The 16147-nt window shown below is 32.7% G+C and overlaps 1 protein-coding gene across 1 annotated transcript; it reads left to right on the top strand.

Moving 5' to 3' along the window:
- The first annotated feature begins 2277 nt into the window (after positions 1-2277).
- Positions 2278-15918, top strand: LOC128171718 (hepatic lectin-like). Its single transcript, XM_052837482.1, has 6 exons — positions 2278-2548; positions 6711-6773; positions 6945-6998; positions 8436-8506; positions 10499-10574; positions 14962-15918. The coding sequence occupies exons 1-6, from the start codon at positions 2422-2424 to the stop codon at positions 15180-15182; spliced, it is 612 nt and encodes a 203-aa protein (XP_052693442.1). The 5' UTR covers positions 2278-2421; the 3' UTR covers positions 15183-15918.
- The last annotated feature ends 229 nt before the right edge of the window (positions 15919-16147 follow it).

Below are 16147 nucleotides of genomic sequence, written 5' to 3'. Positions count from 1 at the left end.
TCAGACTCAAACTCCAATATGAGACAATTTGTTTCTTTCTTTTATCCAACGACTTAAGTACATTAACTGTAAATTCATTCAACTATATAGGACACAAAAACACTTAAAACCAACATGCTCTCAAATATCGGTATACCTTGTATTCCTACGCACTATGAACTTGCGCGAGAGTTGGTGCACGGTGCGACGTAACAGCGCCACAGCCAGCGCACAATCACTGCGCGTAAAAATAATATAACCAAATGATAAAATGTACTGCATGTTATGTACTATAATTAATGAATTTTCATGAAATCTACACCAACAAGTATTATTCCATTTTCTTTGTATTTCATAAATGTATATTTATTCATATTTTCTGGGTTTTTTCTACTTTTTTAAGAGGCTGACCTTCACAAGCTTTTAGAAGAAATATAGATTCACAAGGCAGTTCTAACACCTTCTGTTTTATTTTTTTCCCTTTGTACAGAGATAAACTCTTTGGAAAGGGGGGGGGGGGCAAGAAACAGGCAGAACTATGCAATTACAGCAAACTTGTTTTGACACCAAATTTAATTAAAATTGATTATTGCACTATTACTTTGCAGTCAGTCTCTCTTCACATGACAGGTGTACACAGTCATTTTCAGAGGCATACTATACGTCGACGTCTCTATGTTATAGTAAAATATTTGTATTTGTATTTGTGACATCGCTTCCGTATATGACTTGCAATCAAGCTTAACTGTAAATTGTTTTCTTATTTGAGTACATTTGGTCTAAAGTTTCAAATATTTTAACGACAAATAAACAGTTCAATCATAGCACAACCAAGGTAACTCCATCGAGGGAACATTGTGCTAGTTTTAGATCTTGGAAAATCCCTAACATTCGATAATGGCGGAGGTGTCTAAGAAGGCACATTATATTAAAACAAGTATTAATTGCCCCTCTATTTATGCATTTATTACCGATTTATGATCCCAGTTTCAATATATCTCAATCATAAGTTCAGTTCTTTAACCGTTAAACACTTTCCCCCTTGCTGAGATCGATGTTAGCGACGCTCTCTGCGGGTGCAAACGTTTTTATGAAGATTGAACGAAATAACGACAACTTTACATTTACTTATCACTGTTAGGATCTGAAATAATTGAGAAAAGATTTTTTGCTTATAATACATGTAAGTATGCATAGCGGAAAGCATGGCGGGGGCCTATACCTCTATGCAAAAACGGCCTAGGGAAAACACTGCAGTTAATATTCATTCGCGTTGGATTTTATTTAAATAAAGTCAATTCATATTGGTTACAATAACATAAGTGATAATAACATATGGAAAATGTAATCTTGCTTAAAGATATTTATTATGAACAACAAACAGTTAACTTTGCAACATTCGAATAGAACTATTTTTTGTCGCGCATGTTCAGATAACTGAACTCTTTGCCGTAAAGACTATCCGGCAACTAGATGGCCGTAAGCCATAAAAAACCTTTTACCTCCAGGTTTGTTCCAGGGGTCTTATCAAAGTTGTTTTTTTTTTTGTATGCCCAAGTTCCCAGTTTGTCAGATAATGGCTATTTTTTATTTGACAAAGGTGGGAATGGTGATCTTTATAGTATTATTAAAACATTAAGATATATTTAAGTAATAAATAAATATGTAATATCACCTATTAAGTGTCATTAATAAAAAAGACATGGTCATTGTTTTGAAATATATGAATTAAGCTATATTTAGGCGAGTTAAGAAAGCATGACAAAGAGCTAGGCTTGCTGAACCCTCTTCACATTTTCGATGATTGGAGACCAAATAAAGCTTATGCTTCGAAACATTTATATATAATATCAATTCACGCATCAAACGAGCCATTTTCAACAAATTTCGCTGAATATCCGCAACTGAAACTATCACGCTATGGCGTCAACAAAGCAAAAAGATGACGTCATAATACAAATGAAACGCTGCGCGAAAGTGCGCGTACTCGTTCTGTACTCGGCCTCGGTAACTAATGATTCAAACTTGTTTTATATCCCTTCATTACCCATTGAATTCCTCAAATATTAGATTGTAGAATTTTGTGTTTTTACATATAAGGTAGAAAACATAGAAATAATTACATTTTAACGTTTAAGGAAATGTGTACATGTGTAGTATTCTAACAATAATCATTTCTGTTTATTATTATATAACATGTTTCATAATTGTCAAGTATCCCGAACAAGTGTTTACATGCAACATATAAAAAGAGAACTGTTTACTTCCTCTTTGTTAAAAGTCTCAGACAGACGACTTGTCTCAAGTATTACAGCATAAAATATTTCGACAGTATTTAGCCGACTAAGACGTTTTTCATTGCAACACAGATTTGTGTGAACTGTGAGCTATTCTTTTAGACATTTTTTGCAGTTGCAGAACGAATAAAAAGCAATAAAAAAAATGAGTGGATTGTACATTGTTCAAGTGGCTATATGCATTTGTTTCATGGACGGCTTTGATGGACAACCGTTGTATGAAGACAAATGCCATGTCGATGAGATGGACAGACGTTTCAACGGAGCTTACAGTAAGATTTAAACAGTTAATCATTTTATATTAAAAAAAAAATAAACGTTTAAACAATTTTTAATTCATCATAATTAATTTCTCCTATTATAAAAAGTGCTTATGATATGTTTTGCACGTTTCAATATTTTTATATTATCGAATAGAACACCTCAAGGATTTGTCAAATCCAAATTTTAATGGCTCTACGCCTAATCTTGGTAGAGTTTTTTTTATCCGTTTGTAATGATGATAATTGAACTTAAAAAATCTTGACCTTGGGTTCTACAAACGTAACGTCATTGATTAAAAGTAGAAATGTTTAAACATGGCTCTCTTCGCAGTACACTGAACCCCGCGTTATTATTTCTTTATGCCATTGTACTTATCCCAAAGGCACATGTTGTTTAATGTATGCATTTATTATATCAATTTATTTAAGACGGTCTGCTTATGAATGTTAAACATTCTATGATTTTAACAAAAATGGAAAAGGAATAGCTCTCCTATCAGCCGCGTAGTTCAGATCACTTGACTCGGCACTTATTTGTGTTTCGGCGGTGTGATATTATTGAGGTTAATTGAAGGATTTGTAGCTGCAAATCTGCTATTCTTAGGAATTATTTTATTAGAGGAGAAGTACGCATAGTGCACCTTTTAGTATAGTGTGCCAACATTTGATGGATTTTTCTAAGGTTATGAATTTGTTACAACTCAAATTTGAGAGCTCTTTTTCTTTGTATTATTTTCAGCTGTGAGAGTCATTTGATTATCATTTCTTGAGTTATAAGCGAGTTACAGAGCTTGAAATGCTTCGCTATGTAAACAAAGCGTTTGTTTACATTTTGAACGTTGAAGTAATAATTTCAGTTTTAAACCTTAAACGAATGTTTTAAACGTTATGAACTGTTTATCTATGCTTAGAATAATTAAAAAGATAGAATATGTTGAAAAAGAATTTTTACTGGTATATTGAACATATGAAAACAAAAAAAAAAGGCGGGAGTCTTCTATTGTTACCCATGCATCTTGATTATAACTCTACGAATGACTCTCAAAGGACTATGTGCGGTATGGTCAAATATCTGCCCCCGATTTCAACCAATTTTTAAATAGTATCGTATAAAAATGAAATCTTCACAAATCATTGTAAAGAGGATGCCTATAACTTTACTCTTGATTTTAGTCATCATTGCTCACTCGCTTTTTATCTATGACGTCACTTAAATGACCTAATTCCCGCAAATTTGCAAACAAATGAAGATATTCTCATTTTTGCTCTAAATTTTGCATTCGGAAGTATAGAGCGCAGGTCTGCTCAAGTGCGATTTTAATATATGTTTTTCTTCAGATAGTTATACATATAATACTAAAAAATGGAACTTGAGCAAGCCTGCGCTCGATGTTTCCCAGTCAAGATACCGTCGGAAAACACCCATATTTTGCTACAAAACATCAATTTATCAAAATAATGCAATATTCATGACGTCATTTCTACATTATGACGTCACTGTGGTAATAACCTTTTACACCTTTATTCCAATATGATTTTAACTATCTTTCACCTTATTTTAAAGCTATTTCTAAAACTTTGATTTTGGGGGGCAAAAATTGAATAAAACCGCACTTAGTCCTTTTATTTGATCATTAAAATGCAATTCTAAAGCATTGTAAATAATAAAAAAAAAATGGAATTTCACCAAAATCGTGACCATGCCCCTTTAAAATAGCGTAGTGTCAAAAAATGCAAATGTTTTGTAAACGGATTTAAGCAATCGGCAAAGGTTATTTGCTAAGATGAATATGTCGTATATTTTGTTTTCATTTCCATGAAATAAATATGTATTCATTGTTTTTATTGCGGTCATGAAACAGTATATCTGTTTTCCTTTGAAATATCTGTAGAATCCATTCTTTTTTTTTTATGTACGCAAACACTATACAGGGCGGGGTGACACTATGAACCCATAACACTACTTGTAATTTGTTTATATGTGTGCATTAGAGTGTCATTGACATATTTTTTTTTCTTAAATTAGATTACGTAAGTAATTCGGATCTGATATGGGCGGGGCTAGTATTGAATAAACACTCTTGTCAAACTTACTTTAAACCACTTTTTATTTGCAACGATTTTCTTTCGCGATTTTCTTCAGATGAACTGGTTCGCGACGAGTGTTGTTTACATCAAAGACTGCTTAAGCTGAAATTAATGACTTCTCTAGAAAAAATAAATGTAGATACAAGTTTTACAACCCAGAAGAAGAAAATAGTTATAATATTTTTACGATTTAACAGCAGATTTAAACAGGTTTTTTTCATAATGACTCTTTTCATACATGGACGGAAACAAACTTGATTTGTCGTCGGTCGAAATTAAGAAAACTTCAGATGATTTTAATTTTGTCTTAATGGAAAGCATTGTAACACTGAAAGGAACGCACTGATTTTAGCATAAACAAGGCAGAAGAAATAATATGTGCGTTGTCTTGCCCAATGTTGTCTAAATAGTTAAAGGTGAAAGACATTTAAAATTAAAATAAAACCAAGAAATAACAAATCCGGATTTAAAATGTCACAACAATATTATCCAAGAAAAAAATATTGATATGAAAACAAAGGGTTTTACTGAAGATGCGAACTTCAACTATTAAACGAAAACCAAAATAAAATCGAGGTATGGGAGTTTTTGTCTGCGTCCCCCCCCCCTTCAGAAGAACACAAACTGGACATAAATGTATTTGATGCCATTAAAACAATGGTTGCTGCAAACACATTACGATAATTTCTAAGGAAAGACAAATTATCTCCCCATATAACAACGCCAACAGAAAATATTTATTTAGTCAATATGTTGCTTATATGTTAACAACAATTTTGCACTCGTTAAGCATTTCTATAAGGGGCGGCTGTAATTTCATTATAAATATAGAGCATATCAGACCACAGGCACAATGCCTGCTTGTCAGTTATATGATATTTAACATGAAATAGCCTACGATAAGTTCGACAAGAGTGTTTATTCAATACTAGCCCCTTCCACATCAGATCCGAGTAGCTTACGCAATTTGATTTTAGAAAACAACACATTTAAATGTAATTCTCACACCTATGAATAAATTATACATGTACAGTCCCTGAAACGTTCTATTTTCCCACTTTAACGGCGAGTGAACGGTGAGCGCACGCTGAGCGAGCGGTGAGTGCACAATGAACTAAATATGAACGCAGGCTGAATTGAAATTGATGAGCACTTATGAAAGGTGAAAGGTGAGCGATCGCGAGCGCAAAGTGAAAGGTAAACGCACGGTAACAATATGTGAACGCAAGATGAATGATTTATTCTGAGTTCCTTGGGAGTTATTCTTACATTGTGTTTCGTTGGTAATCGGGGAAAAATAACAAATATACAAAATGTATGTATTGTTATCAGCCTAAATATAATATAATCTGACTGAAGAATAAGTGAACGCTCGACGAACGGTGAGTGCAAGGTGAACGCACGTTGAGCGCTCTGTGAACAGTAGGGTCGAGTTAAACGAAGCGTATAGCCCAAATAAACACACGAAGAAAGCACGGAATAAGAAAGTAAAACGTTTCAGGGACTGCACTTTATAATACTTGAACAACATGTAAAATGGAGGCTTTCGTTATTAAAAAATATATATTTTTTAAAAAAGCTTGAATTTTTTATCATGGTAAAAGTGAACAAAGATGTATAAGGTGTATGCATGATTCTGCGACTTATGATAAATGTATGAACAAAAACATAATTGATTACATTTGGTAACAAGTCAACTCATTTTAAAGAATAAAATGTTCAGGGTACAGTCGAAATTGTTAAGACCCTCAAATATGAAAATAAATTTCGCAATGAAAAGGCTTGTCGCTATTTCCCTTAGATTAATTATTTTCACAGGAAGACCAGCAGTTCAAAAGTTTGTTGCGATTTGTATTTCAAAATATCATATCCTTTTTTTTCTATTAATTTACTTTGTAGATGTACTCTTTAGAGACAGGTGAAAAAATGATCATTTTAATGGACAACAAAAGCCGACCTATTTGTCATAAATAAATAAACAAAATAAGCTTATGAACAAAAATGATGACAAAAACTATTACATATTATTATATATACTTTTAATTTACAATATCTTTTCAAAACGTGTATTTAACTTTCACAGATAGAGAAGTGGTATTGCAAAGACAAATTGGCAGTTTAAAAAATCAACTTGACTCCTTTAGAGGTATTTCTTTTTATAAACGATGAGTTTATGCTTAGTACACTTCAATCATTAAGAAATATGTCATAAAGCTTAAGAAAGCTAGTTTTAGAAGTACAAAAACTGATTGTTTATCTTAATTTAAAAAAAAAAACTTAGCTATCAAATATGTAATACTTTTGTTTTGGGTTTCAGAGACAATAGAACGTTTACAATTTCATCTTGGATGTTTAAATGAGAACGGAACATGTAAGTAATCTATTCTTGCTGTCCATACGTTCGAACGTCCATCAGTCTGTCTGATATGACGGCACATGTGTTACTGTTTAAATCACTTGAACAAGGATTCGGCAACACAAGTACACAACTATAGCAACCATTTCTACATTGTACGCAGGGCGTAGCTTTTATCGTTTGAAGAGTTAATCTTTGACTGGCCTAAGTATGATACTTCTTTTAAACATGACTCTTAAACAATCTTAACTTCTCGGGCCTTTACGACAAGCTTGGAAAAACACCTCGAATGTATTAACATCACCAGATGTTAGAATTTAATACAAAATGGAGTCGATTCCCATCAAAATAACTATCGGTTAGACAGCCTTGTATGTCGCTTATGTGTTCTATATTAGGGTATATAGTTGACTTTAATGAAGTATATAGCTCACATCTCAACAGATCGTAAAATGTGTTGTATTTATATCAAATTTTTATAAAAAAAAAGGGGGGGGGGTCATGGACGCCAAGGTAATACATTCGAGGTGTGTTCCCAGCTTGCCGGAAAGGCCCGAGAAATTGCGAATGGGCTCTCAATAACAGAACAGTATACAAGTTTAGCATTTTTAAAAAAGCTTACCGTCTTTAGAACAAACCCGAAACACCAATTAGTTATCAAAGACAGTTTAATTCTCCTTTTATATATATAAATGCCACCTTCCTCTACATAGCATGGCGAGTGGATTTATCCGAACATTTTTGTGTCTTGTGTCGTTTAAGCCTGCGTGTCTAAAATTGAGAACTGTGTGCGCGAGCATGTAAGTTGAGATCGACTATAAGGTAAACGAGATCTTAGGTAGGGTCGTAGACTTGTATTTTTTTGATAAAATCAAAGTTATACCACTGCATTTATCTATCTAAGGTGCAAATAACTTTACCGATATCAGGCATACCGCATCATTTTTTTTTACATTTTGGTATAAATATTTGAATTAACAATGCTTAAGAAAAACACATAATTTCAATAGATTGTAGAATGTTACTTTCAACTAGTTGGACCTGAAAACCAAAGGCTGGATTTCATTCATAGCAATTTGTATTGCATTTTCGTTTTCTCACTTTTTAATATTTGAAATCTACGAAATTTGTTAAGTCGTACGTGAAAAAGATCATCAGAAAATTATCTCCCTTGCGCCGAACAGTATTTCAACTAATGAAATTAATGTAAATTTTCACATCATGTATTTTCAACCAATCACAAAGGAAAGGAAGTGCCCACCCCGGAGACTGTAAATTATTTCAACTCTTTATACTGTCTTTTAAGGAAGACGGTTATAAAGGTGGTGGTATGGGAGGGTGCTTTCAATTAAACTACACACTATTGTATGTTTTATTTCAATTATTAACATTTTCAATGCCAACATTGCATAATCGGCGAAAAAAGAACAATAACTTATGCATTATTTTCAGATCTCGAAGACAACGTTACAAAGAGTCGATACTGTTTCATTAAAGCACCTTTCAACTGGAAAAATGCCAAGGTAAATTGTTTATTGCTTTAATATAATGTTTATATCCTTAGTTTATTCGAATATGAAATTTACGAAAACAACCTGGTTCTCATGTTTTTCTTATTAATTAATATATATTTACATAATCAAGTATGTGTACCTCTAATTCAAAGGAAAATATATTGTAAATTTATCTCAATCGAAACTGACAAGACTGAAATCTACACCGCGGTTAAGGTACTTCACTACACCGATACTTATACTTTTTAAGACACTACGTCACAAGATGACGATTTAAATGCTTTGTTAAACTGTTTGTATCAATCGATTCAGATGCATATCGTCATAGCTCAGTGGTTAAAGTATCAGGCTTGTGAACCGCAGGTCATGAGTTCGAATCCACCTTGGGCTTTTGTTTATGTTTACTGAATGACATTTTTGAAAATATCATTTTTTTATATAAATTGGTCATTTTTTTTGGCCTATTTGACATATATACTTCTTATCTATCATGGTTTCTATCATAATCAAGTAATTTTCTGCTGATTTGAGAAACTATTTCAAGGTGTAGTGAGGCACCTTAAGGCAAGTGTTTAAAGATAGTAGATATTATGGTCATTTTGAATAATATTTCATTCTAACAAAACCAATGCTGAATACAAGTATCTATAGTCTGTCCCAAGGTATTTATGCAGCACATTTGGACGATTCGTAATAAAAATACACATACCTGTGAAAGAAGTACAATTGAAAAAGTTGAAAGGGATAATTTCCAAGATAATTTCATTGACACATTATCATCTCTCACTGAAAAAAATTCACAGGAACGAAAACATGATGCCTAAGGTACTTATAAAAATCGAATTAGTAACAAAATGTGAATCCGGGATTTCTTGGAACAGAGTATAGTGAATGTGTTCACGAAGGATGTATATTTGTACTTTGGAATGGAGTCACTCTTAATGTAATTTCCGAATTTCATTTTATGGTTTGACAATATGCTATATCTGCATAGATTTTTTAAAATGTTATTTCATCCTCTTTATTCTGTTGTATTTAGTTCAAAATGACCTATTTTTTCATCCCCCCTACTTATACTTACTGTACATGCATGCAAAATTAACTTAAAATTAGATCGATATGACTGTAAGAATGACCATTGCTTCTATATATATAATATCTCTATCAAACCAAATCTGAGGCAGTAATCGCAGTTTATACTAAAATAGTTAGTACAGCATTACAGATGTTTGATCCACGTATTTTCCACAAATTTATCACGGAAAATATAGCACGAGATCACTGTGACGTCATACATTAAAATCAATGATCATTTGTTTGCATATCTCGACTCAATACGAAGTAATGCAAGCATGTAAAATCTCTGGTCTCACCGAAGCTTTTTGGTCTCAAAACGTGCCTTCAAACCTCAAGGCACCCTTAATTACGAGTTAAAAGTAAGTCATTTTTAGCACAGCACCATTGGAGAAAACATTAGCGAGCATTATGGGACCTAGACAAAAAAAAATTCTTAATGAATCTGTAGGTTTAGTTTGTTCTTTTTCCCGCGTGCACTGGTTCATAGTTCCAATTTTGACATTGTTTACACTTCATTCCGATGATTTTGTTCCGACATTGATCACCAAAAAAGCATTTACTTGTTTAAATACTAGTAATACATTTTGCCAAACGCATTTTTTAAACTTTGTTGGCTGTATACATTGAGAACAAAGTTAAACATGGCAATTCACATATTACTTTGATAATATAATACATGTGTATATAAACTGCTGCATTGTTTTTTGTTTTTTATTTTGTTCCTCACATATATAATAACGCAACATTTGTCAAATATGCGAATCGCTGTCAAAGGAATAAGACAAATCCTATTTTTTGACAGTAGCTGGAAACTGTATTCTAAGGAAAACTAATTGCGTGACTTTACCTCATTAAGACATTGGCCAATTCATTGATAATTGAATTATTTGTATTTTATTCATTTACCTATTTGTTCATTACCAGGGTAAATGCCAATCATTTGGGTCACATCTTCTTGAGATCAACACAGAATCAGAACAGAAATGGTTGAGAGATAAAGGTAGTTTCTTGTGCTTTAAATAGTTCTATTTGAGTTGGCCATCAGATTACGTCCATGATATAATTATGTTGCTTAACCTTCAAAAATAATGTCACGTGTTAAACTTCTTGACATTTTTGGGATTTAAAAGTAAACTCTTTAATTCTTACTTTGCAGGAACGGGCAATAGGTTACTTTCAAGTTAATAAACGTTTCAATCTCTTTCTTATGGTTTCATAGGAGTAGTAATACAATGTGACAAGCATTTTATACATAAAGGCAATCAGTTTAAATCTCTTATTGACTATATCTGCCTATATCTGCCTATAGTGAAAGATCAAAATATACATAAATAGGTTGCTCACTGCTTGAAAAGTAGGTTCCAGAGGTCGTGAGTTCAAACGCCTGCCGGGGCGGAGATGGAGCTCCATTATAGTGAATTTCTCTGTGGTTTATGCATATCTATATCCTTCACTTTGGGCAGGTATATGTCAACTTTAGAGTCGTTGCAATGTTTTTTCTTAATATATGTATATATCTATGCAATGTATATCGTTTAGATCCTCTCAAAATGTCGGTTAACCTGTACCTCAAGCGACCGTTTATTGTGCGATCAGCGCACAAGGTTCCGTTCGTCATCGAAGGCAGGAATAATGTCTTGCCTAGAAGGCCAATTGGTTGGCCCGGTGGTCGCTCACTGCTAGGAAAAAAGATTCCAGAAGTCATGTGTTTAGCCCCGGCCGGGGTGAGCTTGAGCTCCAATATAGTGAATTTCACGGTGCTTTATGTATATCTATATCCTTCACTATGGGCAGGTGTATGTCAATTTGAATGTGTTTGCAATGTTTTTGCTCTTATATATATATATATATATATATATATATATATATATATATATATATATATATATATATATATATATATATATATAAGTTTTCTTAGTCGATTACTCGTACACTCGTACAAGTTATTGAGTAAATTAATTTAAAAAAGCTTGTTCTTAACGCTGCAGTTTTGAGCTACGAATGATAATAAAAGTTTCTTTTTCTCGGTATGTTTTATGCCTTAGTTACAGGTTTTTTTTTCCATCAGTCTCCCTGGTGTATTTTTTAAGCGGCTAATGAATGATCTCTTTTGATTTACTTAGGCAATTATGTACTTGAGGAGAACAAATTGTGTTTCTTCTAATCAGTTATCTATTGGATTAGGTGTTTGTGTCTTGAAAAATCTAATCATATCAAAATTATCTCAAGGTGTTCAGTTTAATAATCATTAAGCTATTATTGTTGATTTGTCGCGGACGTAGCATGGACCTGGTCACATTTGATTTGCTTAAGATAACATGAAGCTCATTTATATGTTCTACTAGCATCACACGAAAAAGAAAAAAACTAGGACATTTGCTAACACATATCTAGATGGAAAACTTTTGTACATATTATTTTAGGTTTTTAAATGCATTTTTTAGTTTTACACAAGATGCATGTGACAGTAGCACTATTTGATTTCATCAGGACACACAATTTCAGATAAATACTCCAGTACTCAACGATTGTTCGACTAAAGCCCATTATAAATCGCCTAAGCCAACAGAGTAATATCGGGCAATCCTATTCGAAGGGGGTCAAGACTACCCCCTGAACAATTGGCTTACATACCATTTTGTGCGTCACGATACACCGAAAAAGAAAATATTTGGTAAAGGGGTCAATATTACAAGCATTTTTTTTAGATAATTGGCCATTTCTAATTCGTCGGAGTGGGGGTAACCTCAGAGGGAAGATCTAATATGCCCGCTATCTTGCCTAGTCAATGTGTGATTCTGAAGTGCATACGTTATTATCTTACATGTTATTATCATATGGTGTTTTTTTTTTTTCATTTTGGACACACACCTCTCTCAGCCACCCCCCCCCCCAAAAAAAAATGTGGTTGACTAACTCAAACGAAAAACAAAGAATATTACTGAGGTGCACAACTACAGTGAGATCAAGCAATTTAAAAAAAAACATTAACTATAGCATAGCATAAAATATAATTCTCTTACCATAGCATTAGAATCTCTTACCATAGCATACTATCTCACAGCAAAGCATTATATTCTCATTCCTCACGGCACAACATAGCATACAATAGGACAGCATACAACACACCCTCAACTCTTTTTATTTATTTTTCTTTGAGAATACATGTTAATATTGCATTTTAGAGAAAAACTGTTTATAAATTCGAAATGTTAAGAGCTATTTAAATCTCATAGTTGAACAAACCAAAGTATACCGTATCACAGCATATCATGAAAATGGCATACCATAGATTAGTATAAATATAGTATAAATATATACAGGTATTAACTGAAATATGTAGGCCCATTATGTTCTAGAAGTGATTAAAATTTCATTTGGCCGTCTTTAAGAAACGCGATCGACAAGTTCAGGGTTTAGAAAAAAGAAGACAAAGAGCTGGACGAACACAATACGTCGCAACCCCCATTTGCGAGTCTTAAAAACAATATTTCATTAGTGGTTGTATATTGAATGTATTTCATTAACATAATCACTTGGTAACCAATATATTCATACAGTTACTATTGAAATAAGTATCTCAATACTAGTAGAGAGTGATTTTCTCATATATGATGATTTATGGAGGCCGGTTTGGGGTTGTTTTTTTTGTGGAAAAACTACATTAGCAAAACTATTCATTGTTTAACCATATGTCATTTAATTAAATTTTAGTTACCTTGAAAGGTTTCTAGAAAATTGATCGTCTGGTTTTAGTTAGGGTACATCTCAAAGAGAGGTACATTTGCTATAGAAATATATAGGAAACTGTCATGTTTCGCACTTCGGAGCAGGTTTAAAAAATACTACAATAGCTTTTTTTTCTCAAATTGTTATAAAGATTGGTTGTAATGAAGTTCTTTTGGATTTTGTGTGGGTGATAGCGAAAACGAGAAACAGTAAAATAAACAAAACAATATGAAATTATTTATCAACAAAACAAATTAAAATAATAGAATATGAAGAGACTCACACTCACAAACACACACCTTCACTCTCTCACTAAGAAAGAAAATATAACTTTAAACAGTTAATCAATCAACACTGACAATGAAACAACAGTGAATTAATTTTTAACACATTCAATTGTCAATGTATATATAAAACGAATAAATTAAAGCTTTAAACGCTGGCTAAATATAGCTATTACAGTATTTAAAGGAAAAAACCAACAAATCAAAATCACCAATACTGTTAAATGTAATTTCACAGAAAAAGTAAATTGGAATGTTATCTGTAATTAAACAATCAATTTTTATCACTAGGTAAACTGATAAATCATTTAATCATAAAATAGAATTGAAAGTTTGGCTTCAAATAATTGCAAAAGCCATCCTAAAATAGTCACCACTGGGCCTCCATAGCAGACAAAACACAAACAAAATATCCTGTCTCTAGTCCCGGACTCGAAGGTCTCTCACTGGAAAACTATCCACACAGGGCCCTTTAACCATAAACGTTGGTCAAACACGAGCTCCCGTGCGTCCCACTTGCGTCACGCGCTGCTCCGTTAATAGTTCTCAGTATTAGTCCTGCCCCACATATGCTAAGCTAAGCCTTCAACTAACGTTTCACCATTGACCCACCGGGTTAACGATATGATTATCCATGCACTGAAACAATAATTACCTATGCTAAAACCTATAGACATACTCATTTATACAACGAAAATAACAAAGACCACACCCTGTAAATATACACCCCGTAAATATACTATGAAACTGACAAAATACATACAAAAACTTACCGGCTGGAGAAAAGCAAATGCCCAAACAGATTTACAGTAATTTATGGCTACCAGTCTACCAGACTAGCTTCTGGTATTCGCCAAAATTTACAAACTTGACGATTTCAACAACGTTGCCGCACACTTGACAAGCAGCCACGGCTCTAACTCACCAAACCGGTTATACTAAAAATAGCCATAACACCAAACACTCTCGATTGACAAGTATGGAACACAACTTGGTCCAAAATTACAACTATTTACACAAACAAATACAAAACTGAAATAAACTGAATTCAACTTCATCACATTGGTAATATCATTTCCTACCTTTTAGGCCTCCTTTAAAGATAATTGCAAAATATTGTGATATACTTCAAATGAAAATAGCCAATAAAATAAGATAGTTTTATAACTATCCTTAACTTTCCGGATATTCGTACCTAACAAGTAAATCAATTGGTAGAAGCATTAGCTACGAATCTGTAATTTCGAATTCCGGTTGGGCTTTTCCAAATTTTACCTTTCAAAACAATTAAAAAGTATATTTTGGTCATTTTTTTTATTTTAAAATTCTAAATCGGTGAGGGTATTTTAATTATAATGTTCTTTTATTTAGTTTCGAGCTCGGAAGGAATGTGGTGGATCGGACTTGTATTACACACCGTAGAACACTTATGGATTTGGGATCATTCGGAGAGTGCATCGACATTAAAAAACTGGCATCCAGCAGAACCCAATGGTGAAGGACTTGAGAAGTGCGCCCTGGTAAAAAAAGATGGCAGGTGGCGTGATTATCCTTGCACTAGCAAGTTCTACTTTATTTGTGAAAGAAAATAAGAGAGAAATTATCACGGGAAAAAGTGGTCAATAACTTAAAACATTGATGTCAGATCTACATGTATCACCCAGTGATAAGGAGTTAAACAAAAATGCATGTATATATTACGTTCTTTATTTTGTAATCTATATCAGCTAATCAAAACATAAAATGAGAAAGATATGAATATCCACGTTAAATGACACAGGTACATAAAAGAATTATTCTTTTTTTAATATAAGTATATATTAGATTAGTTCTCGTAATATGATTTCGTGCTGATTATTTCATTCGTACGGGGTGTTCCATAATATCCTATACCATTTGAAATTCTTAAATAATGTTTGACCAAAACTTTAGAATTGTGATTCAATTTAAAAAAAAAAAAGGAAACGAAAGTGTATTTTTCTATTTAAACAATTAAGGTGAAAATATGCCTTTCATCGACTTATGATGTCACAATATTGCATCATATTTCTTTAGTTTAATTGATTTTTTTTTCACAATGAATCGGACAAGAAAGCAAGCATCTTGCTTTTAAAGGCTGCTTTTTTAAACACATACTCCAGATACAGTTCTACGAGTTATGAAACAAGAATACTCTAGGTAAAAACAACTCAACAAGCACCGGCTTCATTAAAGAAAAAAAATTAGTTGTTTTTTTTCTGGGACACCTCGCATATAGACTACATTTAACTTTTTTTGTTTATATTTATTGATAATGCTCATATATATATTGAAACAATGCTTTGATGTATCGCATTTGAATGATTAAAATAATGACATATAAAATATTCTAAAGCTTAAAAGTTCTTACTATCTTTTTTTCTGACAAATAAAGTTTTCTTCGGTATATTAAAAAACCTATCAATTGAGTATTCGGTCGAGAGCAATTTTATTGTACATGTACCCATTGACAGTATCTATTTCCCTCGGCTTCACATCGCGGAATAAGTGATGTCTATGGGGCTTATAGCTTGATTTC

This window comes from Crassostrea angulata, chromosome 2 (genome assembly GCF_025612915.1).
Source record: "Crassostrea angulata isolate pt1a10 chromosome 2, ASM2561291v2, whole genome shotgun sequence".
NCBI lineage: Eukaryota > Metazoa > Mollusca > Bivalvia > Ostreida > Ostreidae > Magallana > Magallana angulata.
The sequence above is the reverse complement of the archived record's forward strand: the minus strand, read 5'-3'. Positions and strand labels throughout refer to the sequence as shown.